General features: G+C 45.4%; 1 protein-coding gene across 4 annotated transcripts in view; it reads right to left on the bottom strand.

Annotated features, from left to right (window-relative positions):
* The window catches only part of RASA1 (RAS p21 protein activator 1), a 371,358-nt gene that overhangs the window by 238,625 nt on the left and 112,702 nt on the right, over positions 1-20,031 (bottom strand). For all 4 annotated transcript variants that reach the window (XM_082265664.1, XM_082265665.1, XM_082265666.1 and 1 more), the window contains exons 5-10: positions 19,741-19,858; positions 15,759-15,790; positions 15,321-15,373; positions 13,837-13,987; positions 12,245-12,323; positions 8,115-8,235 (exon numbers count right to left, since the gene is read on the bottom strand). In XM_082265664.1, the coding sequence (XP_082121790.1) occupies positions 8,115-8,235; positions 12,245-12,323; positions 13,837-13,987; positions 15,321-15,373; positions 15,759-15,790; positions 19,741-19,858 (554 nt within the window). The remainder of the gene's footprint in view (positions 1-8,114; positions 8,236-12,244; positions 12,324-13,836; positions 13,988-15,320; positions 15,374-15,758; positions 15,791-19,740; positions 19,859-20,031) is intronic.

Genomic DNA, 20,031 nt, shown 5'->3' with positions numbered 1-20,031 from the left:
AATAAGCTTTCCATGGAATGTAATAAACCTTACCAGACGAGGCTTTTCTAGCCTTGATTAAAGTAGGAATGACCTCTGAGGAGAGACCCCTGTCTCTCAGGACCTGGCTTTCAACAGCCATACCGTTAAAGCCAGTGACTAAAGCAGGATGGAAGATCGGTCCCTGAGACAGTAGATCTTCTCGCATCGGCAGCCGCCACGGAGGCTCGACGGCCAGGTGAACGATGTCCGCGTACCAGGACTGGCGCGGCCAGTCCGGCGCCACCAGAATCACCTGTGTTCGTTCCGAGGCCAACCTGCGAAGGAACCTGGACAACAACTGAATCTGAGGAAAGGCCTATATCAGATGATACTAATGCCAAGGCACCACCAGAGCATCCGAGGCATCGCGCGTTCTTGCCACGAACCTTTCCACCTTGTGGTTTAGCCGAGATGCGGACAGATCCACATCTGGGGATCCCCACTTCGCACACAGCATTTGAAATACCTCTGGGTGCAGGGACCATTCCCCCTGGTCCAGGGTCTGGCAGCTCAGATTATCGGCCTGCCAATTCTCTACACCCGGAATGTGAACTGCCGATATCGCCGAGACATGAGTCTCGGCCCAAGACAGAATACCGGTCACCTCCTGGGCCACCCGAGCACTCCTGGTGCCCCCTTGGTGGTTGATGTAAGCCACCGCAGTGGCATTGTCTGTCTGCACCTGTACAGGACGGCCATGAAGACGACCCGACCAATGGAGCAGGCACAGCCTGATCGCTCTCAATTCCAATATGTTTATTGGGAGGGAGGATTCCTCCTCCGACCAAGTGCCCTGGGCAGACAGGTTGCCCAGGACGCCACCCCAGCCCGACAGGCTGGCATTTGTGGTAATCACCTGCCACAGTAACGGCCGAAAGGATTTTCCTCCCGACACAGCCGGGTACTGAAGCCACCACAAGAGATCCATTCTGGTTTGGCGACTCAGACACTCTCAGGTCCAAGGACTGAGGTAGTCTGTCCCACCTGGCCAGGATCTCCGCTGGGAGAGATCGCGTGTGAAACTGTCCAAATGGTATCACCTCGAAGGCGGACACCATCAACCCCAGGGACCGCATACAGGTCCTGAGTGACGAGGATTCGTTGTCCCTGAGGGACCTGACCTTGGACTGCAGGGTCTGGAGCTTGTCCTCCGGCAAGAACACCTTTGCTTGAGCAGAGTCCAGGACCAAATCCCAAATACGGGAGACGAACCGAAGGAGACAAGGTCGACTTCTGAACGTTGATGGTCCAACCGAACTCCTGGAGCGTCTGGACCGTAGTGGACAGATCGCGCAACAGGCTCTGACTGTCACTCGATCTTAACAGATCATCCAGATAACCCAAGACCGCAATGCCCTGTGCCCGCAACAGGCCCAGAACAGGCGCCAACACTTTGGTAAAGACCCTTGGAGCCGAAGCGAGACCGAAAGGCAACGCCACAAACTGATAATGATCCTCCGCAATAGCGAATCGGAGGTACCCCTGATGACCCTCGAAAATGGGGATGTGTAGATACGCATCCTTCAGATCGATAAAGGCCAGAAATTCTCCTGGACTCAGGGAGGCCACCACTGAGCGGAGCGATTCCATGCGGAATTTTCGAACGCGCACAAAGCGGTTTTAGAGCTTTTGAGTCCAGAATCGGACGTACCTTGCCCTCCTTTCTGGGCACAGTGAACAGATTTGAGTAAAACCCCCAAAATCTGTCCTGATGAGGCACCGGGACGATTACCGCCCTGGGGTCAAATGAAGATTTGAGGGAAAGAATCTGTCCGCTCGCCGTGAAAGAAATTCGATCTTGTACCCTGATCGAATGATTTCCTGAACTCACCTGTCCGGAATTCGGAGCAGCCAAGGTTGGAGGAAACCGCGCAAACGTCCCCCCACCCCTAAAATGGGTGAGGGCGCCCCTTTAGGCAGAGGCGGACTGACCCGCCGCACCCGCTTGGCCGGATTTAGGTTTGCCGGCCCAGGGCTTCTTCTGGCCACCCTGGCCCTTGAAGGGTTTTCCCTTGTACTGCGCCTTGAAGGCACGAAAGGACCCCTGATTTGGTTTAAACTTTCCCTTAGGATTCTGGGGCAGCAGAGTGCTCTTGCTCCCAGTGACTCCTTTAACCAATTCATCCAGGGAATCCCCAAAAAGGCGAGACCCCGCATAGGGAATGTCAGCCACAGTTTTTCTGGATTTTTGGTCAGCCGACCAGCTTTTCAACCAGATCAGTCGACGGTTAATCACCGCGACACTGGACAGGCGCGCAGCTAATGGGGCCTCATTTAAGGCCGCATCACACAAATACATGACCCCTTGATAAATCTGGTCCACCATCTCCAAGGTAGCAGGGGGGGCAGAATCAGTCACGAGGGTGCGTTTGAGCACCTTGGTCCAATCCGCCACAGCCTGAGCCACCACGAGAGAGGCAAAAATAGGTTTTAGCATGGAACCCGCCACCATGTAAGAATGGCGGGCAAGTCATTCCAGCCACCTATCCGTAGGATCCCTAAATACCGGAGAATCTTCGGTGGGAACCAGAATAGCCTTGTTCAATCTGGCTACAGTGTGATCCACTTGAGGAGCCACACACCAGCGCGAAACCGTAGTAGACGCAAAAGGGTAGAGAAGTTGAAACCTTTTAGGCACCGTGAAGGTGTGTTTCAAACTGCGCCATTGCTCATTCACTGTGTGATGAAACTCAGTGGGGCAAGGAAAAACCTGCGCCGTCTTGCGGGTCCTGGGTGTACCAAAGGAGGACACAATGCCCGGAGGATTGGGCTCATCCTCTAAATAAATGGATTTTTGTAAAATCTTACCGTAAAATCCTTTTCTCTTAAGCTCATTGACAGACGTAGTCCTCGATTAATAACAACTCGGGTTATACTGCCCTCTACAGGAGTAGGACTAGACAGGAAAGAAAATGTTCTGGCCACACCCTAGGGGCAGTCCCAGAGGGTATATCCTCTCACTTCCTGCTACAGCAAATCAGTTATGTCACAAAGCAGTGTTTAGAGAATTTAACCCAACCCAAAAACAGAGGGGAGAGTACTACGTCTGTCAATGAGCTTAAGAGAAAAGGATTTTACGGTAAGATTTTACAAAAATCCATTTTTCTCTGTCGCTCATTGACAGACGTAGTCCTCGTTGATTAATAACAACTCGGGACGTCCCAAAGCAGTACCACAAATGAGGGGTTGGATAACAGAAATCAAAATCCAGAAGGCCTAACCGGAGCCAACCAGAAGCATCAAGGACTCATCGAGCAAAAAGATGAGACCTAAGTGAAACACCCAACAAACCCTTGAGGTAGACCAACAGTCTCCTCAGATTGCGGCCTGCAGAACCTTGCGGCCAAAAGAGGTATCTGACAATGCCATCACATCAACTTTATAAAATGTTGTAAAGGTATGAACCGACGATCAAGTCATCGCCTTGAAAACCTGGATCGCTGACGCCTGATGGCGCAAGACCCAGGAGACACTAGGCGCCCGAGTAGAGTGCGCCTTAACAGGGAACGGAGGATTCCGACCCTTAATAGAATAAGCCTGTACCACCGTCTGACTGGTCCATCTAGATATGGTCGCGGCAGACACAGGCAACCCCCTTCAAGGGCTATCCGTGATCACAAAAAGGGAGTCCGTCTTACGAAAACAAGTTCGTAGTAGTCAAGTGTATCCTTCTGAACCCCATCCAAGGAGTGTAATGCAAACTCCCAAGGATGGCTAGTTTTAGAAGCGGCCTGCGGGATGCTGTATTCGGCCTGGCGGCCTGCGGGAGTGCATCGGCCCCCCAAACTTCACCCTGGATGGTGATCAGCCTGGCCGGCGGTACCGGAACCTGGCGGGCCGCATGCGGTCCGTGGGCCGTCGGAAGGCAGCCTGCCCTTGCTGGAGGAATGCGATCTGGACTGCAGTTATACATGCATAGACATCGCCCTGTGAACCTCTGACAGGTAGGATACCTTATGCTACCACAGTAATATTCTAGTACTGCCACTGACTTCAGTCACCTTTACAGTTTTGAAATGACATTAGATTGTCAGCTCCCAAACCAAGCCTCCTGGTTTCTTGTTCACAAAAATCACACTCAAATAGGGGGATGTGTGACATGTTATAGGATAGAGGGGAGACCCATCCTTACCATTTCAGAGAGGGGCCCGCGTTCACCACAAACCCGTCAGGGGGAAAAGGGGGAACATACTACTCACCATACCGGAACCAGGCGGGCGCCAACTCCTGACAGTATCCCTCTCCACTGGCATTTAAGCGAGACGTTTAACTCGCAGGGTCAGTCCCCGTCCAGTGGGACTATGTCGCGGCCGACCCAGCGCAGAGCTATGGCCTGCACGCGCTCGTAGGCTGAACTGGGGTGACCACTGGATCTCAACATCCAGCCCGTCGCCCAGTTCAGCTTTCTTGCTTGAAGATCTCACAGGAACACTGGAGAAAAAAGCTGTCTAAAAAAATCTAAGAAAAAAATCCTGCCAGGACCGAAGATCCTAGCAAGGCATCTAGGTCCTTACTCCTAACTAGACAGAAAAAAACTGATTTGCTGTAGCAGGAAGTGAGAGGATATACCCTCTGGGACTGCCCCTAGGGTGTGGCCAGAACGTTTTCTTTCCTGTCTAGTCCTACTCCTGTAGAGGGCAGTATAACCCGAGTTGTTATTAATCAACGAGGACTACGTCTGTCAATGAGCGACAGAGAAATAGTGTTTTTTTTACGGAAAGAATCAGCGCATCCATAACTACGCGTTCCTCAGGCGTCCCAGGGGGGGAATTATCCACCCCTGCAACCTCCCCCTCCCCCTCAGACTCTTGCGGGTCCTGAGAAGAGCAAGATCCTGAAAGGGGCACGCTACCTACAGCAACCATGTCACATTCAGAATCAGAAGAAAAAGAAATCCTAGGCTTTTTCTAGCAGCACGTTCAGTCATCAGCACATCCATTTTGGACATCAAAGTCGCCACTACAGCAGCCAAATTTGTCAGGGCAGAGGATTCAGAGGAACTTGAATCCCTCCCCAAAGCTGGAGGGAATTTGCTGTCCTGGGATTCCATTGCAAAAAAGTTTTTTTTTTGTAAGGTACCGGCCCTTTAAGCACGCCACGGACCCTCGCAGCACACCGCTATAATAACTGTGGAACACAGACCCCCCGTAGGGACAAACTGAAAGCCAGGAAGATTGCACAAGGGAGGAAAAGAAGGACAGCAGAACAGAGCCCCACAAGTGTGTTACCACCGCAGTCGGTCGCTCCTGAGTGAAGGAAGGAAGTGATGTCACCGCCAGAGACTGAACCGAGGCTGCAGGCTAAGGAAAAATGGTTGCCTTTAGAGAGTAATGGGAGGCTTCGGTAAAATGGCCGCCGACATGTGCTCGGAAACGATAGTTTGCCACACACAAAATGGCGCCGCAAGGTGCCAAAATACACTACATACTGTGCTGTATAAGCGCCCATAGTGAAGCCAGACATGCTGCCCACACCTAAAATGGCGGACTGGCGGTTTTTTAACCACGCAGCGGTCGCCGCACGTGCCTGTACCTCCAAGCACCCAAAAGTGACACAGGAGAGGGACCCCCAAAACCCCACACAACGCTGGCTGTGAGAGAAAAAACCCCCGCAGGGACCGGGATCAGGGAGCCCAAAACCCACAGACATAGGGGACACCACAGGACTGCCAGCCCCAGACAGTGTGTACTTACCTGTACCCGATGGCGTGGGGTGCCTCATATCACATGGGAAACCGGCCACCCTAAGATGGCAGGGGGTGCCGTCAGCCAAAAAACGCAGGACACGAGTAGTGCACGGACGAACCGTGGATGTGTCCGGTGAGGTAGTCACCTCACAGGCTGCATCCCTGATGGACAGGGATGTGTCATTTGCGAGGCCAGGGCGAACACAATAGCCTGCTAAATGCTTGATGGCGGGCTGGGATTCCATCTGACCCTCTGTCCTGGAGAACCAGGACGATCAGTCCGATTCCCAGCTCCGCAAACCCCGTCTTCATCCTAAGATCCAACTAACAAACGCTGACAAAATAAACAGCTAGTAATACAAAGAAAAAATTACATTTGCAGAAAATAAATCAAAAAATAGAAGAAGAAGAAGGCGGAGACTGTAGCCCCAGCACAGGGAAGCCTATCTACTCCTTGACTAGGCAGAAGACAAACTGAGTTGGGATGGCTATTGCAGGGGGGTATTGGACCAGTTGGACAGCCCCCATGGGTGTGTCTATGTAAATGCTTTTGTTTTAACAAGTCTTATGCCTATCTACTCCTGTGGAGAGGAAGTCAATACCCCATTGGTGAAGACTGTATGAGTGGGCGGCGACTGTCGGAGGACGCAAGAGAAAAAAGGGATTCATTGAGATATTTTTCAGTGAATTCAGCCCTAAATGTTTACACATAAATGTCTCCTGGCGCAACATAGCAATCTTACGGTAAAATTTACTTCTCCCTTAATGTACTAGTTTCTTTAAAGTTATAATGGGGATGACAGCCTAAAGTAATAGTATTGGGTAGAGCCTACACCTCAGATTCAGACATTGAGGCCCCCAGAGCAAAATTAATCCCTAACAGGAACAGAGAAAACTGGATAAGACCGGTAACAGCAGGCACCAACTGTAATTTTACATATTCAAACTGAAGGACAGGCTCACTTTAAAGACACTAGTAAATTAGCTTCCATTAAAGAAACAGTCACCTTGATCACAGGCAAGATGACAGTATCTATGTAAAAGGCAGCCCTCCCTTGACCTCCTTATCCTCACTTCCCTTCACCTTCTTCAGCAGGCACAGTTATAAGCGGTGCCGTCAACCCAAGGGAGCAATGACATAATTTCCCTGGCCATGTAAAGGCGCTCAGGCCTAGAGGCCTATCAGAAATGCTGACTTTTCGCAACAGCTGTGTAGGAGCACAGATAAGGGGGACCTTATGTAGTTGGGGGCAAGATAATATGGTCTCTTTAAAAGCGTTGATCTTTAGGAAATAAAGGAAATTATACAACACATTATCCCTTTAAATTTTCCTTACCAACAAGAATTCAAACAAAAAAATTACCAAGTCAAGGACTGTATGAGCCCCACAGTCATGCGTACACTGCAAAAAACGTCTAAGATATTAAAGTATATCTGAGCTATATTACCTTGTAAAAAAAAAAAAAATTATATATATTCTCTCTCTATATATATATTCTCTATATATATATATATATATATTCTCTCTCTCTCTATATATATATATATATATATATATTTTCTCTCTCTATATATATATATATATATATATATATATATATATATTTTCTCTCTCTCTCTATATATATATATATATATATATATATATATATATATATATATTCTCTATATATATATATATATATATATATATATATATTCTCTATATATATATATACATATTCTCTCTATATATATATATTCTCTCTATATATATATATATATATATATTCTCTCTATATATATATATATATATATATATATATTCTCTCTATATATATATATATTCTCTATATATATATATATATTCTCTATATATATATTCTCTATATATATTCTCTATATCTATATATATTCTCTATATCTATATATATATTCTCTATATCTATATATATATATATATATTCTCTATATCTATATCTATATATATATATATATATTCTCTATATCTATATATTCTCTATATCTATATATATATATATTCTCTATATCTATATATATATATATATTCTCTATATCTATATCTATATCTATTCTCTATATCTATATATATTCTATATCTATATATATATATATATATTCTATATCTATATCTATATATCTATATATCTATATATCTATATATATATATATATATATATATATATTCTATATCTATCTATCTCTATATATTTTTCATTATTTTTTTTTTATTTGAAGTGAGCACATAACTGCTGTTCTCAGCTACATGAGGGGCTTAGAGAGATGGGGCTGGAGAAACAGTAGTACTGATCTTCCATCTTCCCAGTGAATGGCTGTGCAGGGGGATCATGGCAGCACACGTTTTGACCACTTGTGGACATTTGCTTATGTTTAAGGACTACTCACTCTTCTTCAAAAGATATCCTTTCTTCACAATGTTTTTGTAAAATGCATCCTTTGTTTTTTGTTTGATCGTATTATAGATTTCTCTGCCATCAACTACATCATTAAGTACTTGCTCTTGATGCTGAAAAAAATGTAAAAAACACATATATACATTATATATATATATACACATACATATACATACAAATTCCTTAAAGGTCCTTAAAGAGAAATGACTGATTGTAAAGCCTTTTTGGAAAACAATTTTGAAAATACTCGAATGAACTGAATTCGGTTAAGACTTCCTTTCAACAAAGTCTGCTGCTTCATCTAGTGCGGGCATCACTAAATGGAGGCCCGCGGTCCGTTTCCGGCCCAAGCTGCTGCTCTGTCAGGACCACCGCGATCAGCTGCTTGTTTTCTTCTCTGCCTCTGCTGCTGTCATTAGCAGAGCAGGGTGAATGGCTGGAGGCGGGACTGTGACTGGGGGTGGGACCGGCATTAAACGGAGAGAGGCAGCTGCCTGAATTAACTTTTCAGGTTGGAGGTGATTGGCTGCTGGGAGGCGGGAGGTGATTGGCTGGGAGTCACACAATCGGCTGCCTCTCTGCTTGCAGGGCTGCTGTTCTTCTGCCTCTCGAGATTGTCCGCCTCCTTCTCTCTGTTCTGTGTGTGTAAGGTAGGAGAGGGAAGTGAGGACATGGCTGTGAAGTTGTGAAGGATGATTGGGGAGCAAGGGTCATGTACAAGGGGGTAGTGTGGTGTGTGGAGGTTTCATGTAAAGGGGAGCAATGCTGTGGGGGTGATATGTTAAGAGGGTAGTGGTGTGTGTTGATGTAAAAGGGGCAGTGCTATGAGGGTGTGTGTTAACAGGGCACTGCTGTGTATGTGTGTGGGGGTGATATAAGGGGGCAGTGGTGTGTGTGTGTGTGGGCAGTGCTTTGAGGGTTATATGTGAAGGGGGCAGTGCTGTGGGGGGGATGTGAGAGGGACAGTGATGTAGAGGGGATAGGTGAAAGGGGCAGTGCTGTGGGGGGGATAGGTGAGAGGGACAGTGATGTTGGGGGGATGTGAGAGGGACAGTGATGTTGGGGGGATGTGAGAGGGACAGTGATGTTGGGGGGATGTGAGAGGGACAGTGATGTTGGGGGGATGTGAGGGACAGTGATGTTGGGGGGATGTGAGAGGGACAGTGATGTTGGGGGGATGTGAGAGGGACAGTGATGTTGGGGGGATGTGAGAGGGACAGTGATGTTGGGGGGATGTGAGAGGGACAGTGATGTTGGGGGGATGTGAGAGGGACAGTGATGTTGGGGGGATGTGAGAGGGACAGTGATGTTGGGGGGATGTGAGAGGGACAGCGATGTTGGGGGGATGTGAGAGGGACAGCGATGTTGGGGGGATGTGAGAGGGACAGTGACGTTGGGGGGATAGGTGAAGGGGACAGTGATGTGGGGGGGATGTGATAGGGACAGTGCTGTGGGGGGGATGTGAGAGGGACAGTGATGTTGGGGGGGATAGGTGAAGGGGGCAGTGCTGTTGGGGGAAGAGGTGAAGGGGGCAGTGCTGTGGGGGAATAGGTGAAGGGGGCAGTTCTGTGGGGGGATATGTGAAAGGGGCAGCACTTTGGGGGGTGATGTGAAGAGGGACAGTGCTGTGTGTGTGTGTGTGGGGGGGGGGGGGGTGATGTGAAGGAGGACAGTGTTGTGTGTGTGTGTGTGTGTGTGTGTGTGTGTGTGTGGGGGTGATGTGAAGGGGGACAGTGTTGTGTGTGTGTGGGGGGGGGGGGGGGTGGTGATGTGAAGGGGGACAGTGCTGTGTGTGTGGGGGGGGGGGGGTGATGTGAAGGAGGACAGTGGTGTGTGTGCGTGTGTGTGTGTGTGTGTGTGTGGGGTGGTGATGTGAATGAGGACAGTGGTGTGTGTGTGTGTGTGTGTGTGTGGGGGGGGGGGGTGATGTGAAGGGGGACAGTGCTGTGTGTGGGGGGGTGGTGATGTGAAGGGGGATAAGCAGCTGCACAGAAAATGTGCAGGGGTACCATCGACTCTTAAACGCAATGAAATTCAAGGTGCGGTTTCCCACACATGGAAATTGCATAGTGCAAACTTTCCATGCGACTGCATTTTAAAAAGGTGCCAGGGCTTTTTCCCAGCAGAAAATGCAGACACAGCAGCCCATTCAAGCGAATGGGCTGTCGTGCCTGCACAACTGGGCTGTGATGTAAAGAATCCAAGTCATCACGCAAAAATGCAATCTGGACCTCTGCTGGAAGAAAATTTTACTAATTGGACCTCCATGAATTTTAATCCAATACCCCTGATCTAGTGGCAATTATAATTATAACATGGAATCTTGACTTGTACAGCAAATTTACTACAAAATTTGCCACTTCTAAGTGCTGTGGTCTATAGACCAATGCTTTAGAATGACTCTGTTGTCCTCTAATGCCATTATTAGAGTTAGTTTGACAGTTGTAGTGAGGAGCATTCATTTTGTACTTTTACAGAATGCACTGCATTATGTGAACCATTCACAGAATACAAAGAGTTCTGTGATTGGGCAAGGGGAGAGGAGGGGCAAACACATGACAGTGTGGCTTTTCTGTACAAGAACCAAAGCTTTCAACTTTGCAGTGCTGAAATTATGTTGAGAACTATACTGTCCAGCCTCATGGCAAGTTTAAATGTTACAGAAAGCACAACCACACTTAATTCCACTATTAAGGCCATTTAATACCCATATTTACCACCCCCCCCCCCCCCGCCCTCTGACAGAATGCAGGGTTCTTCTCCACTGCAAAAGCGGTCAGATTTGAAATGTGGCTGTGCCTGGCACTGCCCACACAGCCACGTCATTCATTTACAAAAATCTGTGAATTAAAAAAACGACAAGTTCTGTCTGCGACCATGGCAGGTGGACTTGTAGTCCTAAATGAAACAAGTGCAGCTAGTACTGCACCCATAATCCATTGATGCTTCCTTTGTTCTCTAGCTGAAAGTCTGTACCTTGGTATTGACACAAATCTGAATGAAGAGACTGCAGAAGCTTAAAATAATTAATGTATATTTTAGTCTGCAAATATATCTGCAATTACTATTTTTTTTGCAAAAGGTGGATTTTGTCTTTAACCACTTAAGCCCCGGAAGATTTTACCCCCTTCCTGACCAGGGGGTATTTTGCGATTCGGCACTGCGTGATTTTAACGGACAATTGCGCGGTCGTGCGACGCTGTACCTAAACGAATTTGACGTCCTTTTTTTCCCACAAACAGAGCTTTCTTTTGGTGGTATTTGATCACCTGTGCGATTTTTTGATCACGCGCTATAAACAAAAAAAAGCGTCAATTTTGCAAAAATAATATTTTTCACATTTTTTTATATGAAATTCCCCCCAAAAAAAAAGTAAAAATCTAAATTTTTCAAAATTTTCGGCCAATTTGTTTTATGCTACATATGTTTGGTAAAAAAAAAAAAAAAAAAAAATCGCAAAAAGCGTATTTTGATTGGTTTGCGCAAAAGTTATCGCGTTTACTAACAAAGGGAAAGATTTTTGTCATTTTTGTTGTTTTTTTTTTTTAACGCGTAATGGCGGCGATCTGCGATTTTTTTTGCGGTACTGCGACATTGGGGCGGACAGATCGGACCCTTGACTGACATTTGTGACACTTTTGGGGTTACCAGTGACATTTCTACAGTAATCAGTGCTATACATATGCACTGTTACTGTAAAAATACACTGGTTGTGAAGGGGTTAACTTTATCTGGGAGGGAGGGGCTGTGTGTGTCCCTAGGGGCGTGCTTTCTACTGTGATTGGCTGTGGCTTGAGCTGTAAGGACAGCATACTAGATCCGTTTGATCAGTGTCTTTACAGCGAGGAGAATGACAGGTGGCTTGTTTACACAAGCTGCCTGACATTCTCCCTCTCCCCCGCCGATCGCCGAGTGACCGGCGGACATCGGGTCCGCTGGTCACACGCGCGGGGGGGTCCGTGACCACGCGGGGGCGCTCGCTCCCTAGACCCTCACAAGCTAGTGACGTAGCCCTACGTCACTTTGCCTGTGAGGGGCTGACTGCCGACGTAGATCGGCGTTAGGCAGTCGGCAAGTGGTTAAAGTGACACATCTTAAAAAGCAGAATCAAAGTTCTCTTACCTGTACAGGAACAGGGTCTTTCAAGTAATATCCTTCAACTATTTGCTCTTTCTTATAGTGTTCTATAATATCGTCAATTCTGTTTTAAAACAAAAAAAGGGTAAAAAATAAAAATAATTATATCTATTTATTCGCAAATTATCCTATGCACGAAATACCTATATACTTGTTTCAGAAGAATGAAACTACAGTAAAATGAACTGACAAATATTCGCACAAAAACTGTTTTCTGTATAGACAATAAACCAAACAGAATAAAGGGAATTTACAGGACTGTAAACACATTGTTTTGAGCCCCTTTAATCCTGCAATACACACATTATTATGGGACAAATTGCTGCAATTTTTCAGATACAGCTCCACCTGCTGGTAAACACTTGTATTCTCGTCGACATTTTGTGGCCAAATGTGCTATGATGTTTATTCGTTTTTTATAACAGTTTGTTTATATGGATCAGTTGGAAAGCTCAGTCCTTAACCACTTTACCCCCGGAGGATTTTGCTGTCTTACGTCCAGGCCACTTTTTGCGATTCGGCGCTGTGCGAATTTAACTGACAATTGCGCGGTCGTGCGACGCCATACCCAAACGAAATTTACGTCCTTTTTTTCCCACAAACAGAGCTTTCTTTTGGTGGTATTTGATCACCTGTGCGATTTTTACTTTTTGCGCTATAAACAAAAAAAGAGCGTTTATTTTGAAAAAACAACAATATTTTTCACTTTTTTATATGAAATTCCCCCAAAAAATATGTAAAAATCAAATTTTTTTTAAATTTTTGGCCAATTTGTTTTCTGCTACCTATGTTTGGTAAAAAAAAAAATCACAATAAGCGTATTTTGATTGGTTTGCGCCAAAGTTAGTTTACTAAGGGAAAGATTTCTGTCATTTTTGGTGTTTTTTTTTTTTTTTTTTAATGAGTAATGACGGCGATCTGCGATTTTTTTTGACTGACATTTTTGGGGGTACCAGTGACATTACTGCAGTAATCAGTGCTATATATATGCACTGTTACTGTAAAAATGACACTGGCAGGGAAGGGGTTAATTTTATTGGAGAGGGAGGGGTTAATATATGCCTGGTGCTTACTGATGTGTGGGGGGGGGGGGGAGGTGACTGAGTGAGTTAGGGACAGATCGGATGTTCAGCTATGCTGAACACTCCGATCTGTCACTCCCTGTCACTTAGGAGATCCGCCCGCTCTGTTTACACAGGCGGGCGGATCTCCAAACTAGATTCCCCGACGATCGGGGAAGAGTGACGGTGATCGCCGCCGCTCCTCCCCTGGCCCGACTCCTGCTGTGAATGAAAACAGCGGGAGCGCGCCCGCGGCGGCGCGCGAGCGCCGCCTACAGGGGGAGGAGTCCAGCGACGTAGGTCTACGTCGCTGGACGATAACGAGCCACTGTGCCGCAGTAGAGGCACAGTGAGCGGTCGTAAAGTGGTTAATACTACCTTTAAGACTGTACAAATTCATTCATATCTTTACCTGTAATAGAATGTGCTGTAAAGGAAAAAAAAAAAAACACAACCTCTACATTAAACACACATTACGATAAACTATTTCCACAGGTGAAATTGCACCAGTGTTACCTGTTATAGTACCGACCTCCCATCATAAACTGATTGTTTGATGTTGGGCAGATCTTAAACCGCTGAATGTTTTCATTGGTCCGAAAATATAGCGAATAATCACCAGGAGTATTGTCAGAAGGCCTCACCAGGAAACTGCTGATCTGGCCAACTAGGAACAGTAGACAGAGATATAATCAGATCAAAAATAAAATGGATAAAACACTAGATAGATAATACAACTACCATAGTTAACATTTTATTTTCAGTAAGAATCCCAATCAGGCTAATGTTAATCCAGATTAGAAAATTAAGCAAAAGGGATAAAATATCAAGAAAATAGTAAATAGTGGCAAAGAAACCGTCCCAGATGATTGCACACATGTTCTGTTGATATTCAGGATTTAGACAACTACACACAATCTTAATTGTTCAATCTCCTTCACATCTACAGACAATGGTGGCAAATTAATTCAGCTTTGTACCACACAGTTGGTAGCTGTTAATTTAAATCTGTACTATGGACACACATTACAGTCCAAATCTAAGCAAATTGGGACCAGAATTTGCATTCCCATTACTGGCCACAAAATGTGATATGAAGTCTCATTTGCTAACAGTGAGATGTGTGTAATGCAAGCAAGGTACAACCAATCAAAGCTCTGATTGATCTGCATAACAGAGTACTCAACTGAATGAGTGCAAGAACATGGAGGTCTTTGGTGCCAGTAGAGCTGCACGATTCTGGCCAAAATGAGAATCACGATTTTTTTGCTTTGAATAAAGATCACGATTCTCTGTGTAACATCTTTTACATTATAAAAAAAAATTGGGATAACTTTACGGTTTTGTTTTATTTTTTTATTCATTAAAGTGTATTAATTGCGTTTGAAAGACTGCTGCGCAAATACAGTGTGACATAAAAATTTACAACAATCACCATTTTATTCTGCAGGGTCTCTGCTAAAAAAAAAAAAATATATAAATGTTTGGGGGTTCCAACTACTTTTCTAGGAAAAATAAACGGATTTAACTTGCAAGCAACAAGTGTAGGAAAAAGGTTTAGTCTTTAAGAGGTTAAACTTCCTTCCTCTGGCAGAGGGAAAGAAAAGATACAATGTAATCATTTGTGTTTACAGTTCAGTGGGAGACTAATGCTGATAGGCTTTTGCAGGAGGCTCTTTTTTTTTTTTTTTGACAGCTGCTCCCTCACAGCTATGTAAAGAATCGAGCAAGTGTCATGTTAAGATCGTCAGGGGGAGTGAATCGCGATCTCGATTCTGTTACGATTAATTGTGCAGCTCTAGGTGCCAGTATACTATGGTGCAAGTAGCGGCAAGTATAGCTTAAAGCAAATTCCTAGCAGGTACACTCCTACATGGGCAAAGCATTTATTCACAAAGTCATGTATGCTGCAATACACATTAATGTGCCATTATTTACAATTGGATAACAATGCAGAATAACATACTAAAATACACAAATACATTTTATAAATAATATACCTGTCATAAGAAGATTATATGCTTCCTGTTTTTTGATTTTCCCATGGAACCATCTTTTGAAGTTAAAGGGAAGAAATAAAAAACAAACAATTATTAAAGAAAGCGGAGGAAAAGAGAAAGCTAGAGAAAAAAAAAAAAAACAGATTTGGCTTTGTGTTTACATACATTTTGCATGAACCAAGATAATCATGGTGTAATTTTTTTCTCAATACATACTACATATCAAATTAATCCATGATGTATAGCAGCCTTCGGTACAAGATTGTATCCATAAATGTGAAACGCTTTATAGCTGAATATCAGGAGAAAATGAGCATAACAGATTGTCTGAGGAACTAGTCAGAGAAGTAAAGACTCTGCCACTCTACTTCTTTCATACATGTGAAAAAAATAACTTAATAATGCAACTGATATAATTCTTTCTTGTGCTATACTTACACCTTGCCTTCATGTGGATCTTCTTCCCTCCCCTTAGAAAAAAAGGAAATAGAAATTTGTCAAAATCATATTTTCCGGTATACACATCACTCTTGCTTTATAGTCCTGTTTTATTATCACTAGAATACACCACCTAGGAGGCCCTAACAGGATCCTCTCATTACAGACTTAAAAGTCAATGCAATTTTCCAACCTGGAGGCGGTCTGTACACAGATGGTGTACAGAAGACCCCCCGAAATGTAATTTTCTGCTTGTGCGATTGGCTCACCAATATTCCCAGAAGTCTACGCTAAGGTACAAGTTAGACTTTGGGAAACCTCTGCAACAAAAAAAATTTGATTTTTGTCTTACCGTAAAACCCTTTTCTCTTAGGTTCACTGCCGGACACAGCTCCATGTCTTTTTAGACCCTTAGGCTTATGCTGCTCTCTTCAGGAGTAGGACTAGGCGGGACCAATTTTAGCTACGGCCCCTAAGGCAGTCCCAGGGGGTATACCCTCACTTCCTGCTATAGGATTTCAGTTTGTAACAAGCAGGGTCAGAAGAATACATAACTCATCCCAACAGCAGGGTGGGTACTGTGTCTATCAGTGAACCTCAGAGAAAAGGATTTTACAGTAAGAGAAAAATCCAGTTTTCCCTTTCATTCACAGACGGACACAGCTCCATTTCTTCTTCTTCGACCCTTGGGATGTCCCAAAGCAGTACCAACATGAGGGGTGGGAAAAACACAGCAATACATATAAATTCCCAACAAGAGCTAAACATAGCCAACCAGGTAAAACAGAAGTTTAACCAGGAAAACTGGAGCTCACCATCAGGAAAAAATATACCTTCGAGACGGGAACCTCTGCAACTACAGCCTGCAAACCTTTGCAGCCAAACGTAGCATCCGAAGATGCAAGTACATCCACCTTATAAAACTTTGTGAATGTGTGTACAGACAACCATGTAGCTGACTTGCACACCTGAACCACTGACGCCTGACGAAAGTCCCAGGAGGCACTGAGCGCCCTCCTCGTAGAATGCGCCTTGACAGGACAAGGAGGAACCTGACCCTTAATAGAATAGGCCTGAACCACCGCCTGGCTGATCCATCTGGAAATGGTCGCAGCACATGCAGCCTGCCCCTTACGAGGTCCATCTGTAAATACAAAGAATCAGATTTTCGAATCGATTCCGTCACCGCCAGGTATACACAAATTGCCCTGACTACATCCAAGGAATGTAGATCAATTTCTTTAGGATGTTTCAGCTTAGGACATAAGGACGGCAACCCAATACCTTCATTTAAATGAAACCCCAAGACAACCCTAGGAAGGAACGCCAGACAGGGTCGTAACACCACTTTGTCCCTATGAACCACCAGGTAAGGTGACCGACAGGACAATGCAGCCAACTCCGACATCCTACGCGCAGAAGTAAAAGCGCCCAAAAAAGGCCACCTTCTGCGACAGTGAGCAAAGGAAGTTCGACAGTTTTCAAAAGGAGGCTTTTGAAGTACCGACTGTACCAAATTGAGATCCCACAGAGGTACCAGGTATCACACCGGAGGAGCCATATGGCGAACTCCCTGCACAAATGAGTGAACCAAGAACTTCGCCGCCAACGGCCTTTGTAAAAATATGGCTAAAGCAGAAATCTGGCCCTTGATGGTGCCCAGAACCAAACGTTAATCTACACCTAGTTGTAGACACTCCAAAAGGCGAGACACAGAAAAGGAAGGGGGAGAAACCGCCTGAGACTCACATCAAGTAATGTACGCCTTCCAAACTCAATTGTATTGGAGGAAAAGCGTAATCGGATGATAATGACCCCAAAGGGGCAACCAGGGCGTCTGCGGTGACGGTCAGATGATCCCAAGACCTTGACACGAACCTCTGCACATTCCTGTTGAGACGGGAGGCCAACAGGTCCACATGAGGGGGGTCCCCCCACTGGAGACACAGCTGATGAAACACCTCTGGGTAAAGAGACCATTCTCCCTGATCCAACGTCTGCTGACTGAGATAGTCCACTTGCCAATTTTCTACCCCCGGAATGTGCACAGCAGAGAGGGCCGCAACATATAGTTCTGAACACCTCAGAATGCCGGCTACTTCCCGGGCCATCAGGGAACTCTTTGTGCCTCCTTGATGATTGACATATGCCACCGCCATAGGATTGTCTGATTGTATCCTCACCGGGCATCCCTGCAGATGATCTGTCCACTAGACAGACAAAGCCTGATCGCCCGAATCATCAGGATGTTGATCGGCAGACTGGCCTCCTCTCGAGTCCAAACACCTTGAGCTGAGTATACTCCCAAGACACCTCCCCACCTGGACAGGCTGGCATCCGTGGAAATCACTATTCAATACAGGGGAAGAAAAAACAACTTTCCCAGACGAAGTGCCGGGGAGCGGAGCCACCATTTCAGAGACCCTCTTGTACTCTGACTCTACAGGATCAGATCGTCAAGCGACTGCGGATCCTTGTACCATTTGGCAAGAATCACTCTTTGCATAGGTCTGGTATGGAACTGAGCAAACGGAACCGCCTCAAAAGGTGGAGACCATCAGACCCAGCACTTGCATGCAAGTCCACTACAGGAGGAACCGTACATTTTTTGAGGGAATTCTCATAGGGGTACCACATTGCAAAACGCTTAGGGATTGCAAAGGTGCGTTTTGGGCACCCCCGCTGTTTGTGACAATATTGTCAAAGGAGGTGGGAAAGGGGAACACCTTTGGAGGACCTGTGGGTGCCAATGGTGACCCGCATCCTCCATCTTTAAGTTTTCCCCACATTGATTCAATCAGCGCATCCACTAACGCCTTTTCATCCGCGGCTAGAGGAGCAGAAGAATCATCCTCACAGATAGAGGGCAAGGGCCTGCAGAGGACCACTGAGAAAAGGGAGGGGGACACACATGCTGACTGGGAGGGAGAGGATCCCAGGGGTCCAACATTCCCAGGGAGAGGCCCACATGCAGCCCAAAAACCCTCCAGGGTGTAGAGGGGGGACAGCTACTTACCACACCAGGAACAGGGTGGGCACCACTTCTGACAGACCACCGCTCCATTGTAATGTGCCTGTCGGCCAGGAGGAAACGCTGCAACTCAGGCTGAAGCCAGTTCATATGCACCCTCTCTAGATGTTTAACTCACCGGCCAGTCCCTGCCCAGTGGGGCTAGGTCACGACCGACCTGGCACGGAGCTGCAGTCAGCACACGCTCGCTGGCCAGACTGAGGGGACCCTCTGGATCTAGATTATCCAGTACATCGACCCAGTTTGGCACTTGATTGTTGATCTTACAGGAACAAAATAAAAAAAGAAGAGGAAAAAAATTCCATTCAAAAAGAAAAAACTGCCAGGACCAGAGATCCCAGCACGGAACTAGGTCCTTACTCCTGACTAGGCAGAAAAACACTATACCTATAGCAGAACGTGGGGTGTATAGCCCATGGGACTGCCCCATAGGCGTAGTCAACTTCTTTTCTGCCTAGTGTCCTACTCCTGTAGGGGGCAGTATAACCCATGTAGTCAAGAAGATGAGAAGCTGTGTCCTTCATGAACAAAAGAGAAATTAATTTAGGTTTAATAAGCACACATTTACTTTTATAATCGAACCCAGGTTTTATGCATAAATCTACTTTTTAATTTTATTTATTTATTTAGCGCAGGGCACATCTAAGGTATTACATAATTAAAAAATGCCACATCAACCAGGGTAAACATTAGGCAAGACTCGACCACAATTGCTGGAATTAGGGGCTGAAGTAATAAGACTCAGGACTGCAATATACTGGAAAACCTTAATTTAAAAAAAAAAAAAAAAAAACACAACAAGGTGCATAAAGTGTGAGCACTTATTAATGCCCTTAAGTGTTACAAGCTTTCTTTTAAGTCACTTGTCTCCACAAATGACTCAACATCAAAAACTTAAAATCTGTAAGCAAATGTACATCTAAAAAACAAGAAGAAACCACATGGACTAACCACTTCTTTCACCAAATCTTCAACTATAAGCCCTTGTTCATTTGTACGAAGATTGGTAACCCACATCCATCCATCTTCTAACTCGTTGTGGACAATAAACATATCACCTTTCAAGAAACTGCAAAGAAAAAAAAAAAAAAACAATTAGAAAATATAAATACTCCGCTGTACAGTGCCACACACTTCAAATAGAGTTTGTACAAAAAAAAAAAAAAGGAGACGTGTGATGTGCTGAATCATGCACCACACTGCCCACTACCACAACTGGAAACAGACAGCTGCTAGAGCAGC

This window comes from Pelophylax lessonae (genome assembly GCF_965119305.1).
Source record: "Pelophylax lessonae genome assembly, chromosome: 1".
NCBI lineage: Eukaryota > Metazoa > Chordata > Amphibia > Anura > Ranidae > Pelophylax > Pelophylax lessonae.
The sequence above is the reverse complement of the archived record's forward strand: the minus strand, read 5'-3'. Positions and strand labels throughout refer to the sequence as shown.